This window comes from Alexandromys fortis, unplaced genomic scaffold (genome assembly GCF_014885135.2).
Source record: "Alexandromys fortis isolate MF-2015 unplaced genomic scaffold, M_Fortis_MF-2015_v1.1 scaffold_51, whole genome shotgun sequence".
Classification (NCBI taxonomy): Eukaryota; Metazoa; Chordata; class Mammalia; order Rodentia; family Cricetidae; genus Alexandromys; species Alexandromys fortis.
The window spans coordinates 8134679-8151551 of NW_026067925.1; the positions used below are offsets into that span (position 1 = coordinate 8134679).

The following is a 16873-nucleotide window of genomic DNA, read 5'->3' on the forward strand; positions in this document are numbered from 1 at the left end:
CTGGCCTTCAGGCATACACACAAGACAGAATATTGTATACATAATAAATAAATATTTTTAAAAAAAGTATAATATCCAGCCAGGTGTGGTGGTGCACACCTTTAATCCTAGTACTCAGGAGGTGGAGGCAGGTAGATCTCTGTGAGTTCGAGGCCACCCTGATATACAGAGGGAGTCCAGACAACCAGAGCTATATAGAGAAGCCCTGTCTCAAAACAAATAAAAAGTATGCTATCCAGAGTTCCTTTGTTAGTTTTTTACAGGTTCATCCTCTAAATGGTGATCTTTTTGGTAGCTATCTGATTTCATTTACGTGTCAAATTAAGAATCAAAAAAGCTTTGTTAATTCTCCAATCCTAAAATAAAGTACACAGTCATGTTTGCCCGGCTCATGTTAAATCTAGTAGATAGTGATACTGTATTTTTTATGGTTTAATCGACATGGTTAGAACAGTTTATTTGACAATTCTTTGCATGTACTAAATATGATAATGCATTTGTTTCTTTTCTCAGCACGATTGCGTGGTGTTCATGATGGTCTGTTCACTGGTCAGATAGACGCTGTGGACACTCTAAATGCTACTTATAGAGTAACTTTCGATAGAACAGGGCTTGGGACTCACACCATTCCTGACTATGAAGTACTTGTGAGTAATGTTTTATTAAACTTAACTACAATATTTTATAGTATATTTGTATTTTGTGCCTTTTAATTATTTTAGTATTTTCTTATAAATTGTCTTTTATTAGAGAATCGAGGTTTCAATTCAAAGATGCTTGTGATTCCCCAACCCTGTGTACTAGATCTCTGGAGAACTGTACTTATGTCCAATTTCCAAAAACTAGGACCCTCCCTTGTGCTTTATGCACACAGTGTCTTACTGTGACAGAATGATTGTTGCTGACCAAGTAATCTTGGAATCTACACATTTTCATTCTAGCCATTAGGGTAAGATATAGTCAGTCCTAAATTTAAAATAGGAAGTAACTTCTTGGACTATCAGTATTTTTCTCCTGTTCTGTTCTCACATTTATGTAGGGTCAATATCTTCACTTTTTAAAATTATATTTTTATAGACAGGCAGTGATGGTGCACACTTTTAATGCCAGCACTCGGGAGGCAAGCTCTGAGTTTGAGCCAACCTGGTCTACAAGAGCTAGTTCCAGGACAGCTTCCAAAGCTACAGAGAAACCCTGTCTCGAGAAACAAAAAACAAAACAAAAATTACATTTACATTTTTATTTATTTTGTGTGTGTGTGTGTGTGTGTGTGTGCGCGCGCGCGTGTGTATGCTTGTGCTCACACATACCACACTTGTTTGGAGGTCAAAGTACAACTTGTGGGAGTCTGCTGTCCTTCCACCATTTGGGCCCTAAGAATTTAACTCAGGGCATCATGCTTCGTGGCAGGTGCCTGTACCCACTGAGCAGCCCAGTGCCTTCACTTTTCGCATAATAAAAATACCATAATATTCATCAACTTATTTAAGACTCTGAAACTGGGTTTTGTTTCTCAGTCAAATGGAGACTAGAATCTAGGTCCTTTGATGCTCTAATATGTATTAACCTGCTGAACTTCTTATCAGTCTTGATTTTGTAATGTTGTGGAAGTTGTGTGTGTATGTTCGTGTTCACATTCTCGAGTGTACTTTGGATTGAATCCAGGGCTTAGTGATCACTGAACTACATACCCAGTCTTTTTTTAGTATAATAATTGCTGAAGATACAGCTTAGTGGTAGTACTTGCCTAGCATGTGAAAGGCCCTAAAAACTGCTAAATAAATTAATTTTAAGACTATAACTACAACCAGATTAGTGAGATGCTATATCTTAAGTTGATATACAATGTTTACAAAGTCTCCAAGTTTTATGCATTATTCTCTTTTCCAAAGAGTAATGAGCCTCATGATACAATGCCAATTGCTGCCTTTGGACAAAAACAGCGGCCTTCTCGGTTTTTTATGACCCCTCCACGGTTACATTATACCCCTCCTCTCCAGTCACCAATTACGGTAAGTATTATAGAGATGCCCTCAGTAATGTAACTATAGCACATATTATACCTACTTCAGGACTTGGGAGCTACCACTATCTATATTATTTTAACTGATTGGCAGATACTAAAATAAGTAAATATTTACTCCAATTCTGGAATTATTTTCTTTGTTATTGGATTTAATGTAATTTTAATTAAACAGAATTTTTACTTTATCTAAAGATACTGTCAGTGATTAGATGATTCTTTCTGTCCCACAGGATAGTGATCCTTTATTAGGACAGTCACCTTGGAGAAGTAAAATTTCTGGCTCTGACACGGAGACGTTAGGAGGCTTTCCAGTAGAATTCCTTATCCAGGTGGTGAGTCAAGACTTGTCCCTTGCAGCAGTCTTTGAAAGAAATACTCAAGGAGAACTGTAAGCCAGGGGAGCCTCAGTATACATTGCCCTACTGTCTGCTAGACTGATAGCATTATTGGTGTTTATGTATTTGATTTTTTTTGTAGGTGTTTTTATTTTGTTTTGGGGCTTTTTTCTGGGGTGAGCAGTTTTAGGTTCATAACAAAGTTAGGATGACTGTAAAGATATTTCCCATAACCCCCTCTCACATGTGTAATGTCCTTCACCAGAGTGTGCATTCATTACAGTCAGTGAGCCTTTGTTGTTATCCTCATCACCCAAACAAAATAAAAGGAAACAAATTGGTGAAGGAAATATATGGGTTTATTTATACTTTGGGCAAACCTGGGAAAGATTCCTACTTTCTTTCTGCCCTTCCTGAAGCAGTGTTACAGTTCTATAGAAAAGACTAGCCGGACAGTGGAGGCTCACGCCTCTAACTAATCCCAGCACTCAGGAGGCAGAGGCAGGAGGATCTCTGTGAGTTCAAGGACAGCCAGAGATACACAGAGAAACCCTATCTCGGGGAGAAAAAAAAAAAAAAAGCAAAAACAAAAAGACAGAAAGAAAAGATGAAACTAAAGCCAGGGAAATTGTGCATGGTGGTTTTACTGTGAGGTCAGCCACCAGCGCTAATCCCCTGCCTGGCCCGCTGGCACGAGGTCATCTTGGACTTTCCCTTTCTCCAGCATGCTGGTTCCTGTGGAAGTTCTGACAGCCCATATTTTTATTGTCTCTAGATCAGTAGTCTAGTAGGCGAAGGGATGGTTACAAGTATCTCCCTGGAGTATTTGAAACTGCCAGGACTCTATCTCTCCGACTCAGCTCAGGAGCACAGTGAAACCCCCACCCCTTTTAACAGCCCAGTTTTAAGGGGTTTGGTGTATTGTGCCATCTATTTAGTACTGGGATTGTGTTTCATTTTCCTGTAATGAGTTAGTCATTGATTCATTATATTGCTGATAGGTCTCAAACCCCAGGACAAATAGCTGAGATGCCCATTAACATCAAAGTGAACCTGACCACCAGGTTCTCCTAGCACCTCTTGGTCTTTACCTGTTATGGGGTATGCCAGCCAGAAGGACTCTGTAACAGGTAGGAACTATGGGAGGCAGGGAGAACCTGGCAGTCAGTGTCCCCTTTGATATGTTAAATAGTCACCTCAGCCTTTCATCCCAGGGTTTTGAAACTTAACAGTTGCAAATATGAGGTCTAGAGAGATGGTTAAGAGCACTCAATGCTTCTGCAGAGGACCAGGGTTCAGTTCCCAGACCTACATAGCCATCATAGCCATCTGTAACTCCTGTTCCAGGGGTTCCAACATCCTCTTCTGGCCTCTGCAGGCACTGCATGCATGTGGAACATAGACACACATATAGGCAAAACACTGGTACATACAATAAAAGTTTTTAAAATTAAAAATAAATTACAGATCTTTATTTTAAAAGATTGTTGAGATGCTCATTTCATCCTATTTTTCTTTTGTTTTTCTTTTTCGTTGTTTTCTCTGTAGCTCTGGAGCCTGTCCTGGAACTAGGTCTTGTAGATCCCAGAAATCTGCCTGCCTCAGCCTCCCGAGTGCTGGGATTAAAGGCGTGCACCACCACCGCCCGGCTTTTCTATTTTTCTTTCTTTGCTGGTTAGCTGAAATAATTGGATAAGGAAAAGCATCACCAGGCATGGACCAGCACTCGGGAGGCATAGGCAGGAGCATCACTGAAAATTTGAAGTCAGGAGGGCTGGAGAGATGGCTCAGAGGTTAAGAGCATTGCCTGCTCTTCCAAAGGTCCTGAGTTCAATTCCCAGCAACCACGTGGTGGCTCACAACCATCTGTAATGGGGTCTTGTGCCCTCTTCTGGCCTGCAGGCATACACACAGACAGAATATTGTATACAGGATAAATAATTTTTTTTTTTAATTTGAAGCCAGTCTGGTTTACCTAACAAGTTCTAGGCCTACCTAGGCTATATGGCAAGACCGTGCTTTGAAAAGGGGAGGGGCAGAATACCTAATATGTTTTTTTTTTGGTTATTTTATGGTGTAATTTGCAGAGATAAATATTTGATGCTTTCTCTTTGCTTCCTACTTCAACAAAATGAGTTTGGTGATTAAAATTATCTAGTTCTAGGGGATCTGACACCCTCTTCTGATCTTCCTGAGCACCAGGCATGACATGACATACATGCCACAGCAGTAGAGCAACAGAAGACTATAGTGCTGCTTACTTAACTGCTTAATTTTTTAAAAAATATCACTGTGAATTTAAGGATTTTTAACTTTAAGAACTTTTGTTTTTTCCTTCTTAGCAGTTTTTGTACCTAATGGTCAAAAATTGCTCATTTTGAGCTGTGAAAGCTTGTTAAGATTGGCTCTTTTCTTAATTTTTTATTAGATTTTATTTAATTTTATGAATGAGTGCTCTGCATGTATACCTGTGTGCCAGAAGAGGGCATCAGATCCCATTGTAGACGGTCATGAGCCACCATGTGGGTGCTGGGAATTGAACTCAGGACCTCTGGAAGAACAGCCAGTGGTGCTCTTAACTGCTGAGCCATCTCTCCAGCCCTTCAGATTGACTTTTTACAAAGTTTTTATACTATTTTATGTTTTTACCAGTGTACAAAATAGTCATGTTTGTGAAGTAGAAACTCATACAAATACAGAGAAGTAACAGAAGTGGAAGGTTGTTACCAGGAAGGCTTAGACAGGATTTGTATGTAGTTTGCTTAAACACTTCCTGGTTCAGGCAAAGATGTTTGAGAAGTGTCTGAAAGACTTGACTGCAGAGAGGAATAGAAATTAGGTCTGAAGGGGTTTGTAATTACTCACTGTTGTCTTGGAGTCATGTTGAACCTTACAGACCGATTATTTCAAATCTTCATCTTGCCTGGGAAACCCTCACACAGTTGAACATAGCAGCTGGAGCTGTTCAACTGCCTTCATTGCAGCAGAGGCACTAGGGAACCAGATAGGTACACTTCCAGAGCCTGACCTAGGTACACATCTGTCCTAGGTGGGCAGGTGCTGGTCTGAGGAACCAGATGGCTGGTATGTGAGTGTGTCCCAGGTTAACTCCTTAATCCTTTTTAACATATCCTAATTATAGTAGACTTTAAATTATTTACCATTACTTTTTTATTTATTTTGTGTACTAGAGGTGGGTAGATGAGTCCACTGTGTGTCACAGTGCGAATAACTGGGAAGTCAGTTCTCTCATTCCACCGTATGGGTTCTGGGGATTGAGCTCTGGTCCTCAGGTTTGATAGCAGGCATCTTTACCCACTGAGTCATCTCAATGGCCCAATTATTTTAACTTTAAAGTAGCCACGTGGCTATTTACATGTGCAGAATTCAGTGCCTGTGGCAGAGCCCATCCACATTTTGTATCACTATCATTTTGGTTTGTTACTAGTGCTCTCTCTCCTCCCCTCCCCTTTCCTTCAACAAAGCCCTTCTTTGACAAAGTCACTTCTCTTTCTCAGGGAGTGGGCACATGTGCATGGTCTGCTTCTAGGAGTCAGAAAGCTACTTTGAAGAGCTGGGTTTTTGTCAGGTGGTGGCACGTGCTTTGCCTTTAATCCCAGCACCAGACAACAGAGACAGGCAGATTTCTGAGTTTGGTGTTAGCCTGGTCTGCAAAGTGATTTCCAGGACAGCCAGGAATACACAAAGAAGCCCTGTTTTGGAAACAAAACAAAACAAAAAAAAAAAAAGAATTAGTTCTCTCCTTCCACCATGTGGGTACAGGGAGTCAAACTCAGGTGGTCAGGCTTGGTAGCACAGCTCACCACCTCTAATTACAGTAGATTTTAAAATATTTTCTTTCCTAAGTCAAGTTATCATTATGTAGACTAGGCTGTCCTGGAACTTGTTATGTAGCCTTAGATGGCCTAAATTTATGGTCCTTCTGCTTCAGGATACTATGGTATCCTGAGTGCTAAATTTGAATGTATGTTCTATGCTGAGTTTAAACTATTACTTTTGCTTACTGTGTGCATGCGTAAAGTAAAATGCTTTGTCATAATTATATTGAGACTAAAATATATCATTAGAACATATTAGTGAAAACTGGAAGTTTGATATACCTAAATGTTTCTATTTATTCTAAAACATTTCTTTTTTTGTCTACAGACTAAATTATCAAAAATTCTCATGATTAAAAAAGAACATATCAAGAAATTAAGGGAGATGAACACAGAAGCAGAAAAACTGGTAAGGATTTAAGGATTTGTTTTACTTTGTTTACTTTTTTCATTTTAAAATGGTGAGGCCTTCTAATCTTTTTTTTTTTTTTTTTTAATAACCTTCTAGCGGGGAATAAAAAAACTTTGAGGCATCTTTCTTTGTTTTTGTTTTGAGACCAGGTCTTGCTATGTTTCCCTGGCTGGCCTGAAATGTATTGTAGAGACCAGGCTGGCTTCCACCTTATGGCAAGCCTCCTGCATTTGCCTCCTGATGCTGGGACTATAGGCATGTGCCGCTACACTGGCTTGCAATAAATATTATTCTTTTTTAAAAATATTTATTTATTTGTTATGTTTACAGTATTCTTTCTGTGTGTATGCGGAAGGCTAGAAGAGGGCACCAGATCTCATTACAGATGGTTGTGAACCACCATGTGGTTGCTGGGAATTGAACTCAGGACCTTTGGAAGAGCAGGCAATGCTCTTAACCGCTGTGCCATCTCTCCAACCCTAAATATTACTTTAAATCATTATTTGATTTCACTTTTTCTTACTATATTCAATACATGTTGGTAAATCAGCAGTGTGATACAGTGCCTCACCCATTAGATCACTGACAACACAGTTGCATAGGATTAATGGATTAGCTTCGTGAACAATTTACATGAGTGTAGAATTCCTAAGGCTGATTAATACATCTTAGTAAGGAAGATTTAATGACAGCTTTTTTAAAGTGCTTCAGAATAAGGTAGCTAAATTGTCATATTTAAGTTAACTTGACAAAGATTTTATTAATCAGATAAGTCCAAAAAAATCAAGTCAACTTTATTTGTAAGAATGAGTAGAGCCCGGGCGGTGGTGGCGCACGCCTTTAATCCCAGCATTCAGGAGGCAAAGGCAGTCGGATCTCTGGGAGTTCGAGGCCAGTCTGGTTTACAAGAGCTAGTTCCAGGACAGGAACCAAAGCTACAGAGAAACCCTGTCTCGAAAAACCAAAAAAAGAAAGAAAGAAAGAATGAGTAGAAGTGTTGTCCCTGTTTCCCCCCACACACACAGGGTTTCTTTGTAGCTTTAGAACCTGTCCTGGAACTAACTCTTATAGACTAGACTGGCCTCGAACTCACAGAGATGTGCCTGTGTCTGCCTCCCGAGTGCTGGATTAAAGATGTGTGCCACCACCGCCTGGCATGTTGGGTTTTATGAGATTGTCTGTCTGTGTGTCTATACTGTGTGCATACAGACATTCCTGGAGTCTAGCACAGGTTGTAAGATTTCCTGGGGCTGCCCAACATAGATGCTCAGAACTGAACTCAGGTAAACTGCTTACATAAAAGTACTCTCTAAATGTAACTCTCATCATTTACCAGGCTGGCCTCAAACTCACAGATATTCATCTGCCTCTGCCTCCCAAGTGCTGGGATTAAAGATATGAGCAACCACAGCCAGCAAGATTATTTTCTTATCAAGGGATTGAAAATAAAATTAAAATGGGACTCGGGTATAGCTCATTGAGACCTAGGTTCAAACCAAAACAGAAATAGGTGGGTGGATGGGTGAATGAATGGGAGGGTGGGTGAGTAGGTAGATGTTTCAGCCCCTGACATGTATAAATAAACAAAACATAAACTTACGTTCAGATATCCAGGATAAAGGAAGGCAACAGGTATTAAATTTTTATGGAATAGTATTTGTTTCCAAAAAAAGAAAATCCTTCCTTATGCACCCTCATATGTAATGAAAGGGCTAACAAACACCTGAATTGTTCAAAAGACCAGTGATGATTAGTACTCTGCTAATTCCACTGATTTTTTTAGGCAGTGCGAACAAACTAAGAGTATCAAAGATATATTCAAGTGTTTTTCTTTTCTATTAAGAAACTTCAGATAGAAAACACTGAACTAACCAGGCGATGGTGACACAGGCCTTTAATCCCAGCTCTTGGGATGCAGAAGCAGGGAATCTCTGAGTTCAAGGCCAGCCTGGCCTAAAGTGTAGGTTTCAGGACTCCATAGAGAAATTCTGTCTCAAAAAACAAAAAAACAAAAAAAAACCACTAAATGTCAGTTATTTCTAACCAGGTGTTTTAATACTAACTAGTAGTGATTTTTTTATCTACCCTGTCCTTATCTAGTCTCTACACTCACAATTATTTAATCCTTTTTCAGTAATTTAAAAGCTATTTATGTTTAATCTTACCAAATAATTTGAGTAGTCACTGCTTTTCACCTCAAATGATGAACATAGTACTTGTTCAAAGTATATGTTTTTACAAAGAAAATTAATCTCTTAAATTTTCCTTTTCACCCAGCCCCCCAAAAAGTGTAGTTTTCGACTCTGTGTATGTGTGTTGCATATCTGCTTATGTTTACATGTGTGTGTGAAGTGTCTTCCTCAATCACTCTCCACAGTACTGTATGTCTGAAGACAGGGTCTGGTCTCTCAGTGAACCGGGAGCCGATGGATTCAGGTAGGCTGGCTAATTAATTCCAAGGACCCGCCAGTCTTTGCCTGCCCAGTTCTGGGTATTACAAGGCAGTGTGTGCTGGGGATTACATTCAGGTCTTTTTGCTTGTGCAGCAAGCCTTTTACCAAGTGAGCCCGTCTGCCCAACCCCCCAAAAATTTGATGAAGTTTTTCAGAGTATAGCTTTGAAGTAGATTTTTTGGATCAGTTCTATAGTACTGGTAAGTTAGTGAAAGTTTGAGCTAATTGACTTCAATATGTCTTTTCTATTTAAATTATTCAAATATGTCTTAAGCATATTAAAATAATACATAGGGGGCTAAAGAAATTGCTCAGAAGTTTAGAGCACTGGCTGCTTTTCCAGAGGATCTGGATTTGATTCTGTAGCTCTAGATCCAGGGGATCTGACAGTCTCTTCTGACCTTCCTGAGCATTAGGCATACATGGTACACAGACGTACATGCCACAGAGCAACTGAAGACCATAGTAGCTGGGCAACCTGGACACCACAGCACTGGTAACTGAAGGCAGCGGTACACTGACGATGGCAGTGCCGGAGTAATTGACAATTGATGAGGACAGTGCCGGGGTAACTGATGATGACAGTACTGGTAGACAGACAGATTGAAACAGACACCCATACAGACACATGAATTCATGACAAGGTGCAGGGAAAGGAATCTTTGAAATAGTGATATTAATTGGCTATCAGAAGAGAGTGTAGGGGATTCAGCTATGACTTTTTCCTATAGATAAAATGAGTGGGAATTTAAATCTAGAAATGGAAAGCAGAAGTATGAAATTTAAGAGACTGTAAATGACTATATTTATGACTTTAGAGCAGGACTCTTTAGACTAAGTAAATAAAGAAAACAGTAACCATAAAAGAAAAGATTGATAGTTTAACCTACACTGAAATTAAGTATCTTTGTTGAACAGAAGATATAAGAACAGAAGAAATTGAAAGGCAAACCAATGTCAAAGGAAACATTTATAGCTATACACCAGTAAGAAAAAGATGTTGGTAGTGGTGGTAGTGGTGGCGCACACCTTTAATCCCAACACTCAGGAGGCAAAGGCAGGAGGATCTCATGAGTTCGAGGTCAGCCTAGTCTACAAAACAGTTCCAGGACAGCCATGACTATACAGAGAGACCCTGTCTCAAGAACTAGAGGAAGGGAGGGAGGGAGGGAGGGAGGGAGGGGGGGGGGGGGGGGGGGAGGGAGATGTTCAGCCCAGTAGACAACAGGAAGGAGGGTTGAACAGACAGGAATTTTTACACAGAAAAATATTAAAATATACTTCCAAAATGTCTTTAAAAATACTCAGCTTTGTAGTTAGGTGTGATAATATAATGATAGCACAGAAATAGAGGCCGGAAGATTGTGGTTTATAAGGGAGACTTTCCTCAAAAATCTGATGCTCGACTATGTTATTGATCAGAGTAATGGGAGTACACAGATACCATCCATCATGCTCTTAAAGATTTCATTTATTTTATTTTAAAACTTTGTTTTTACTTTATGTGTATGGGTGCTTTGTTAGCATGTGTATCTATTAAAGACCAAAGATGGGTGAAAATTCAACAAGTTAAAACTTCCTATTCCAGCCGGTCGGTGGCGTACACCTTTAATCCTAGCACTCGGGAGGCAGAGGCAGGCAGATCTCTGGGAGTTCGAGGCCAGCCTGGTCTACAAGAGCTAGTTCCGTGACAGGCACCAAACCAAAGCTACAGGGAAACCCTGTCTCGAAAAACCTTTCTATTCCACAACTCAGGATAATTTTGTCCATTAAAACTCTCCATATTTGTTAGGTGTTCACAGCAGTCGTGTAATGGCTTATATTAGGAAGCAACCCAGATGTAAAGCAAGGAGGCATAGCAGGGCTGTAGATCGCTGGTTTCTAAGGAGTATTATATAGCAACAGATGAACTGATACGCATATTTGCAGTGGGGGATAAATCTCACCAATGGTGGCTCAGCCCTAACTAGTGCTGGGGAGGGGGAGGGAGAAGATCACTGCAGATCACAGGACAGCCTGCTTCCTATAATGCTCCTCACTACCCAGGGCTACATATCAAGATGCCTTCTCAAAAGATGAAAAAGGCAAATAGTATATTCTGTTTTGCCATACTTTATCAAGTAAACTTGATACAAAACTGTGAATTTATGGTAATGTGATAATGACTCCTTTGGAGAGAAAAGATAAAATAACAACATGGTAGGACTATAGGAGGTCAGTGTTCTCTTAATTGACCTAGGTGGGTTTCCCTATTATTAGGTCCCTAATTTTTGTTTGTTTGTTGTTGTTGTTTGGTTTTTGAGACAGTGTTTCTTTGTGTAGCCTTGGCTGTCCTGAACTCACAGACATCCACCTGCCTCTGCCTCCCAAGTGCTGGAATTAAGGTGTGCACCAGCACCGCCTGGCTAGTTTCCCTAATTTTATTGAGATAGAATTGATGCTCAGTCAGGTGTACTTGCTTGAAATTTACATTTGATCATGTGAACCATTACCATATGCTCTGCTAAAGAGGAAATTGTTTACTGCTACTCTAAAATGTCCTTTGCTAATATCACCCTTATTTCTAGGCAGCCATTGACATACTACGTCATCGTGGGTGAAGACTAGCTTATATTTTCTAGAATTTTGTATAAATAGAATCATACAGTATGCCTGAGCTCTTTTCATGCCTGGTTTCATTATAACAAATTTGAGATACGTACTTAGTGACAGGATTTGAAATAAACAGTTGCTTTTTCCTTTCAATGCTAGTAATCAAATCCAGGGCCATACACTTGTACCACTGAGCTTCACCTTCCTTTATGAGTATCCCACAATTTATCCACTCGTCTACGGATGAGCACTTGGAGTTTTTCCAATTTTCAGTTTCTCTAAAATTGCTGTGAACATTTGTGTACAAGCCTTTGCATAATAGGTGTTTTTATTTCACTTGTCATGTTTATGAGAAGTGAGCATGTTTTTTTACACAGGTATGATTACTATGCAGTAATTCATTAAATTGTATGTTTATGCAATTTTGTATTAAAACTTCAGTTAAAACAAAAGCATTTAAAAAACAAGATGATAATGTCGGCCATGATAGCACATGCCTTTAATTCCAGCCCTCAGGAGGCAGAGGCAGGCAAATTTCTTTGAGTTCAAAACCAGCCTAGTGTATGTAGCATATTCTAGGCCATCCAACGTTACAATTTTCCCCCTATACTGGGGACTGAACCCAGGCCCTCACATATGCTAGCCAGCACTCTGTTGTTGAGCTGTACCCCAGCCCTATGACATTAAACTTTCCAGCATGAAGTTACAGCTGTGTAACTTCATTCTAGCATTTAGGAAGTTCATACAGAGTCTGTCAGAACTCGTTTCCACTCTCTCTAAAGCATAACCTGTCAGTTGACATGTTACATTACAGTGGTGTCCCTTATTTCTCTGGTTCCCTTTTCTGGCTTCTATGGGGACTTCCACACATAGTGCAGAGACATAACACCACAGTCAAAACACCCATACACAAAAAAAAAAAAATAAAAAACTTAAAAGTTTACAGTGTGTGAAGACTGACCATATAACTCTCCATCTTCATGTGTAGAGTATTGGTTAGTGTGCAAGGAAGTGTTCATACATTCTTCAGTGAGAATATAAGCTACTGGTCTTCCTAGAATGCAGCTGGTCATTGATAGCCACAATCCTACTTCTGGATTATCTGTATTAGTGCTTCTCTGTGACTGATAAAGCATCATGACCAAGGTAACTTACAGAAGAAGGTGTTTATTTAGGCTCATGGTTCTGGAGGATTAAGAGTCCATCTTGGTGACTGGAGCATGCAGCTGAACAATCACATCCTCAGCCATAAACTCGAAGTAGAGAAAGCTAACTGGAAGTGGCATGGCGTTTGAAACTCTCAAAGCCCACCCCCAGGGTCATATTTCTTCCATCAAAGCTTTACCGCCTACATTTCCCTAATCAGTGCCACCAGCTAAGGACCTGTGGAAGCTTTCTCATTCAAACTACTACATTCCATTCTCCCCGCCCCAGTTAGTTTGTGGCCATTATCATACTACAAAATTGCTTTAGACCAACTTCAAAAGTCCCCATAGTCTTTTTTCAACACTATTTCAAAGTCCAACGTCTCTTCTGAAACTACATACAATCTTTTTTTTAAAAATATTTATTTATTTATTATGTATATAATATTCTGTCTGCGTGTATGCCTGCAGGCCAGAAGAGGGCACCAGACCTCATTACAGATGGTTGTGAGCCACCATGTGGTTGCTGGGAATTGAACTCAGGACCTTTGGCAGAGCAGGCAATGCTCTTAACCTCTGAGCCATCTCTCCAGCCCCCCATACAATCTCTTAATTGTAACCCCTTGTTAAATCAAAAAGCAAACTACACATTTACAACTTAGCATTCCTAAAGGGAAGGAATGCGATATAGTGTGGAAATACTGGATCAAAGCAAGACGAGCCTAGAGGGCACCACCAGATCCTACTCCATCTCTGATGTCAATGAGGTGTTTGCTTCATATAAGTTCTCTGTATATAAAATCTCCATTAAATGAAGTAAATGGGGGCTGGAGAGATGACTCAGAGATTAAGAGCACTGACTGCTCTTCCAGAGGTACTGACTTCAATTCCCAGCAACCACATGGTGGCTCACAACTTTATAGAATGAGATCCAGTGTCCTCTTTTAGCTTACAAGCATGCATATAGGCAGAACACATTTATGTACATAATAAATAAATAAAAGTCAATGAGAAAGAGAGATGATTGAGTCATTAAGAGTGCATACTATTTTTTTTTTTGAGTGTATACTATTCTTGCAGAGGATCCAAGTGCAATTCCTGGCATCCATGTTGAGCAGCTCACAACCACCTGCAGCTCCAGCTCCAGGAAGATCCTATACTCTATGGGTGCCAGCATTTACATGTGCATATACACACTCACATAATTTAAAGCAACCAAATAAATATAAAAAAGAGAGAAGAGTAAATGGCAGACATCATGCATTCCTAAGAACAAGGACAATCTTCTAATAACACACTGTTACCCCTTAAGAATGGTGTCACTGACTATAGGCTGATGTAATGGCCTGCTGGTTGTTTTAGACTATTGAAATTACATTAACAAGACAAAATCTTACTCAGATCTGTTTTTTTCTTCTTAGAAATCATATTCCATGTCCATTGGTATTGAATTTCAGCGGAGATACGCAACCATTGTTCTAGAGCTTGAGCAGCTGAACAAGGACCTGAACAAAGTTCTGCATAAAGTTCAGCAGTATTGCTATGAGGTCAGTGCTTTGTATGGCTTGTTTGTTTGTTTGATTGATTGTTTTGGTTTTGGTTTGGTTTGGTTTTTTTTTTTGGAACAGGGTGTCAGTTTATAGCTGTGGCTGACCTGGAACTTACTGTGTAGACCAAGCTGGTCTCACAGAGATCCACCTGTGTCTGCCTCCCAAGTGCTGGGATTAAATGTGTACCATCATGCCCAGCCTGATTTTTATTACTTTCCCTCCACGTTTTATTATTTGAAGTTTAATGTTTTTACCTTCACTTTTTACAGGCTCTAAATTAATACAGGATCTTTAACTGGTCTTTCAGCAGAACTGTATTTTACTGATACATTATTATTCATATCAGCGTTCAGAGTATTTTATATACAGTAAACTATCTATTTTAATTACTAATTTACAAATGATATTACTCTACCAAAAAATAGACTTAGAATTCAGAATCCAGAAAAATAATTATCTTTTGTGTTTGATAGTGCTGTGTGTGTGTGTGTGTGTGATGGGGAACTTTGTGGAGCAGGGGTGAACACTTGACTTTTGGAATAGGAAATGTGTGAAAATAAAATTCATGTTTCCTGCTTACTATTTCTGCAGACTAGTTTGAGTACAGGATAGTACTAGAGAGTAACATGTACTTGAATGTTTCCCCAGCAACTCTAAGTAAACTGTGATTGTGGTGTGCTCGGTAGCAGAATGCTTGCATAGCTTGCTCAAGGCCCTGAGTTTGATCCATAGCACCACAAAACCAGGACAGAGCAAAACAAGGGGTGAGGACGCTTTTTTGGTAAAGTAGTTACTGTACAAGCGTGCAGACTGTGTTGACACTCAGCACCATGGGGGAAAGCCATGCTTGTCATTTCAGTGTTTGGGAAGCAGAAACAGGTGGGTTCCTGGGCCACTGTAGCCAGTCAGTCCAGATGAGTCAGCAAGCTTCAGGTTCAGGGATAGACTGGCTCAGGAGATAAGGTGGAAACAACTGAGGTGGATGCCTGGTGTTGGTTTCTGGCCTCTACACACATGTGCACACATAGAAACACACAAAGAGTAAACTCTACAAGTGACTGCAATGAGAGAGAAACCAGCTATATTTCAATAGTAACACAAACAACCCTAAAGAAGGCAGAGATGGATCGAGATGGCAGAGACTCAGTGTGTTTACCATATGCCTTTAGTCTAAATCAAACTCTAAACTCACAGTAAGGCTGTATTCTCATAGTGGCATGAAGTAGCAATCCTGAAACTTGTGTGCATTCTAGGGCTGAGCAAGTGAGTATATTGGGGTAATGGGAGCCAAGTTTCTCACTGTGGGTGAACCAAGTTGTGAGAGGAGAAACTAGATCCTGAGGTGTTAGATTGGCAAAGGAAGATATTTGTGGCTTGTTCATACTAGAGGCATAAGGAATGTGTGTGTACTTAGCCTAGGAGCAGTGCTATCCTAGCAGCAAAGAACACACCTCACAGCCAGATTTGTTGCCAACATTATCTCCAGTAAAGGAAAAGGGATGCTTGAAGACAGGCAGTCTTGGGACCTAAGACAGAAAGAGCAGAAGATAAATAGGGACCATTTACTATGCCAGGAAAACAGACCCCAGACTATGTGATCACTTCAAAAGGAGTCATCACAGAGTTCTGCTGGCCTGATCTGAGCCTCAGAATAAAGAACTTAGAGTTCATGGAATCAACAGAATTGATGCATACTGATACGCATCCATTTTTAAGGGAAAGTTCTTCTAAAGGTGCCAACTTTGGTTGAGGAGATGGCTCAGTCGGTAAAGTGCCTGCCGCTCAAGCATAAGGACCTGAGTTCAAATCCTCAGTACCCACTTAAAAGTCAGGAATAGTGGTATAAACCTGTAATCCTATTACTGGGAAAGTGGTGGGCACAGAGCCAGGTGAGGTCCTGTCATTGGCCAGCCAGCCTGGCCAAGTTGATGAGGTTCAGGGTTAATGAGAGACCTTGTCTCAAAAAATAAAGACAGAGAATGATCAGGGAAAAACACATGAACTGGGCTGTGGTGATGCACACCTCTAATCCCAGCATTCAGGAGGCAGAGGCAGGCAGATCTCTGTTTGAGGTCAGCCTGGTCTACAGAGTGAGTTCCAGGACAGCTAGAGTTACATAGTGAAACTTTGTCTCAAAAACAAAAAACAAAACAAAACAAAACAAAAAAAATCTACAGAGAAACCCTGTCTCCCAAGAAAAAAAAGAAAAGAAAAGACACATGGAGCTGGAGAGGTGGCTCAGTGGTTAAAAGCACTTACTCTCTTGCAAAGGACCTGAGATCAGTTCTCAGCACCCAATTCAGCAGCTCAAAGCTACCTGTTACTCCAGTTCCAGGGCATACGATGCCTCTGGCCTCTTTAGGCACACGTATGCATGTGGTGCATATAACACACACACACATAAACACACTCATACCGTAATGATAACAATAAATTTAAAAATATGGGGCGGGAGAGATGGCTCAGCAGTTAAGAGTGCTTGTTGCTCTTCCTGAGAATCTGGGTTCAATTCCTAGCACCA

At 40.2% G+C, this 16873-nt stretch overlaps 1 protein-coding gene across 1 annotated transcript in view; it reads left to right on the forward strand.

The window, feature by feature from the left end:
- Positions 1-16873, forward strand: part of Lin9 (lin-9 DREAM MuvB core complex component) — a 42893-nt gene that overhangs the window by 22541 nt on the left and 3479 nt on the right. Inside the window, exons 8-12 of the mRNA XM_050143118.1 lie at positions 514-647; positions 1893-2012; positions 2257-2358; positions 6529-6609; positions 14224-14349. Of these exons, the coding sequence (XP_049999075.1) occupies positions 514-647; positions 1893-2012; positions 2257-2358; positions 6529-6609; positions 14224-14349 (563 nt within the window). The remainder of the gene's footprint in view (positions 1-513; positions 648-1892; positions 2013-2256; positions 2359-6528; positions 6610-14223; positions 14350-16873) is intronic.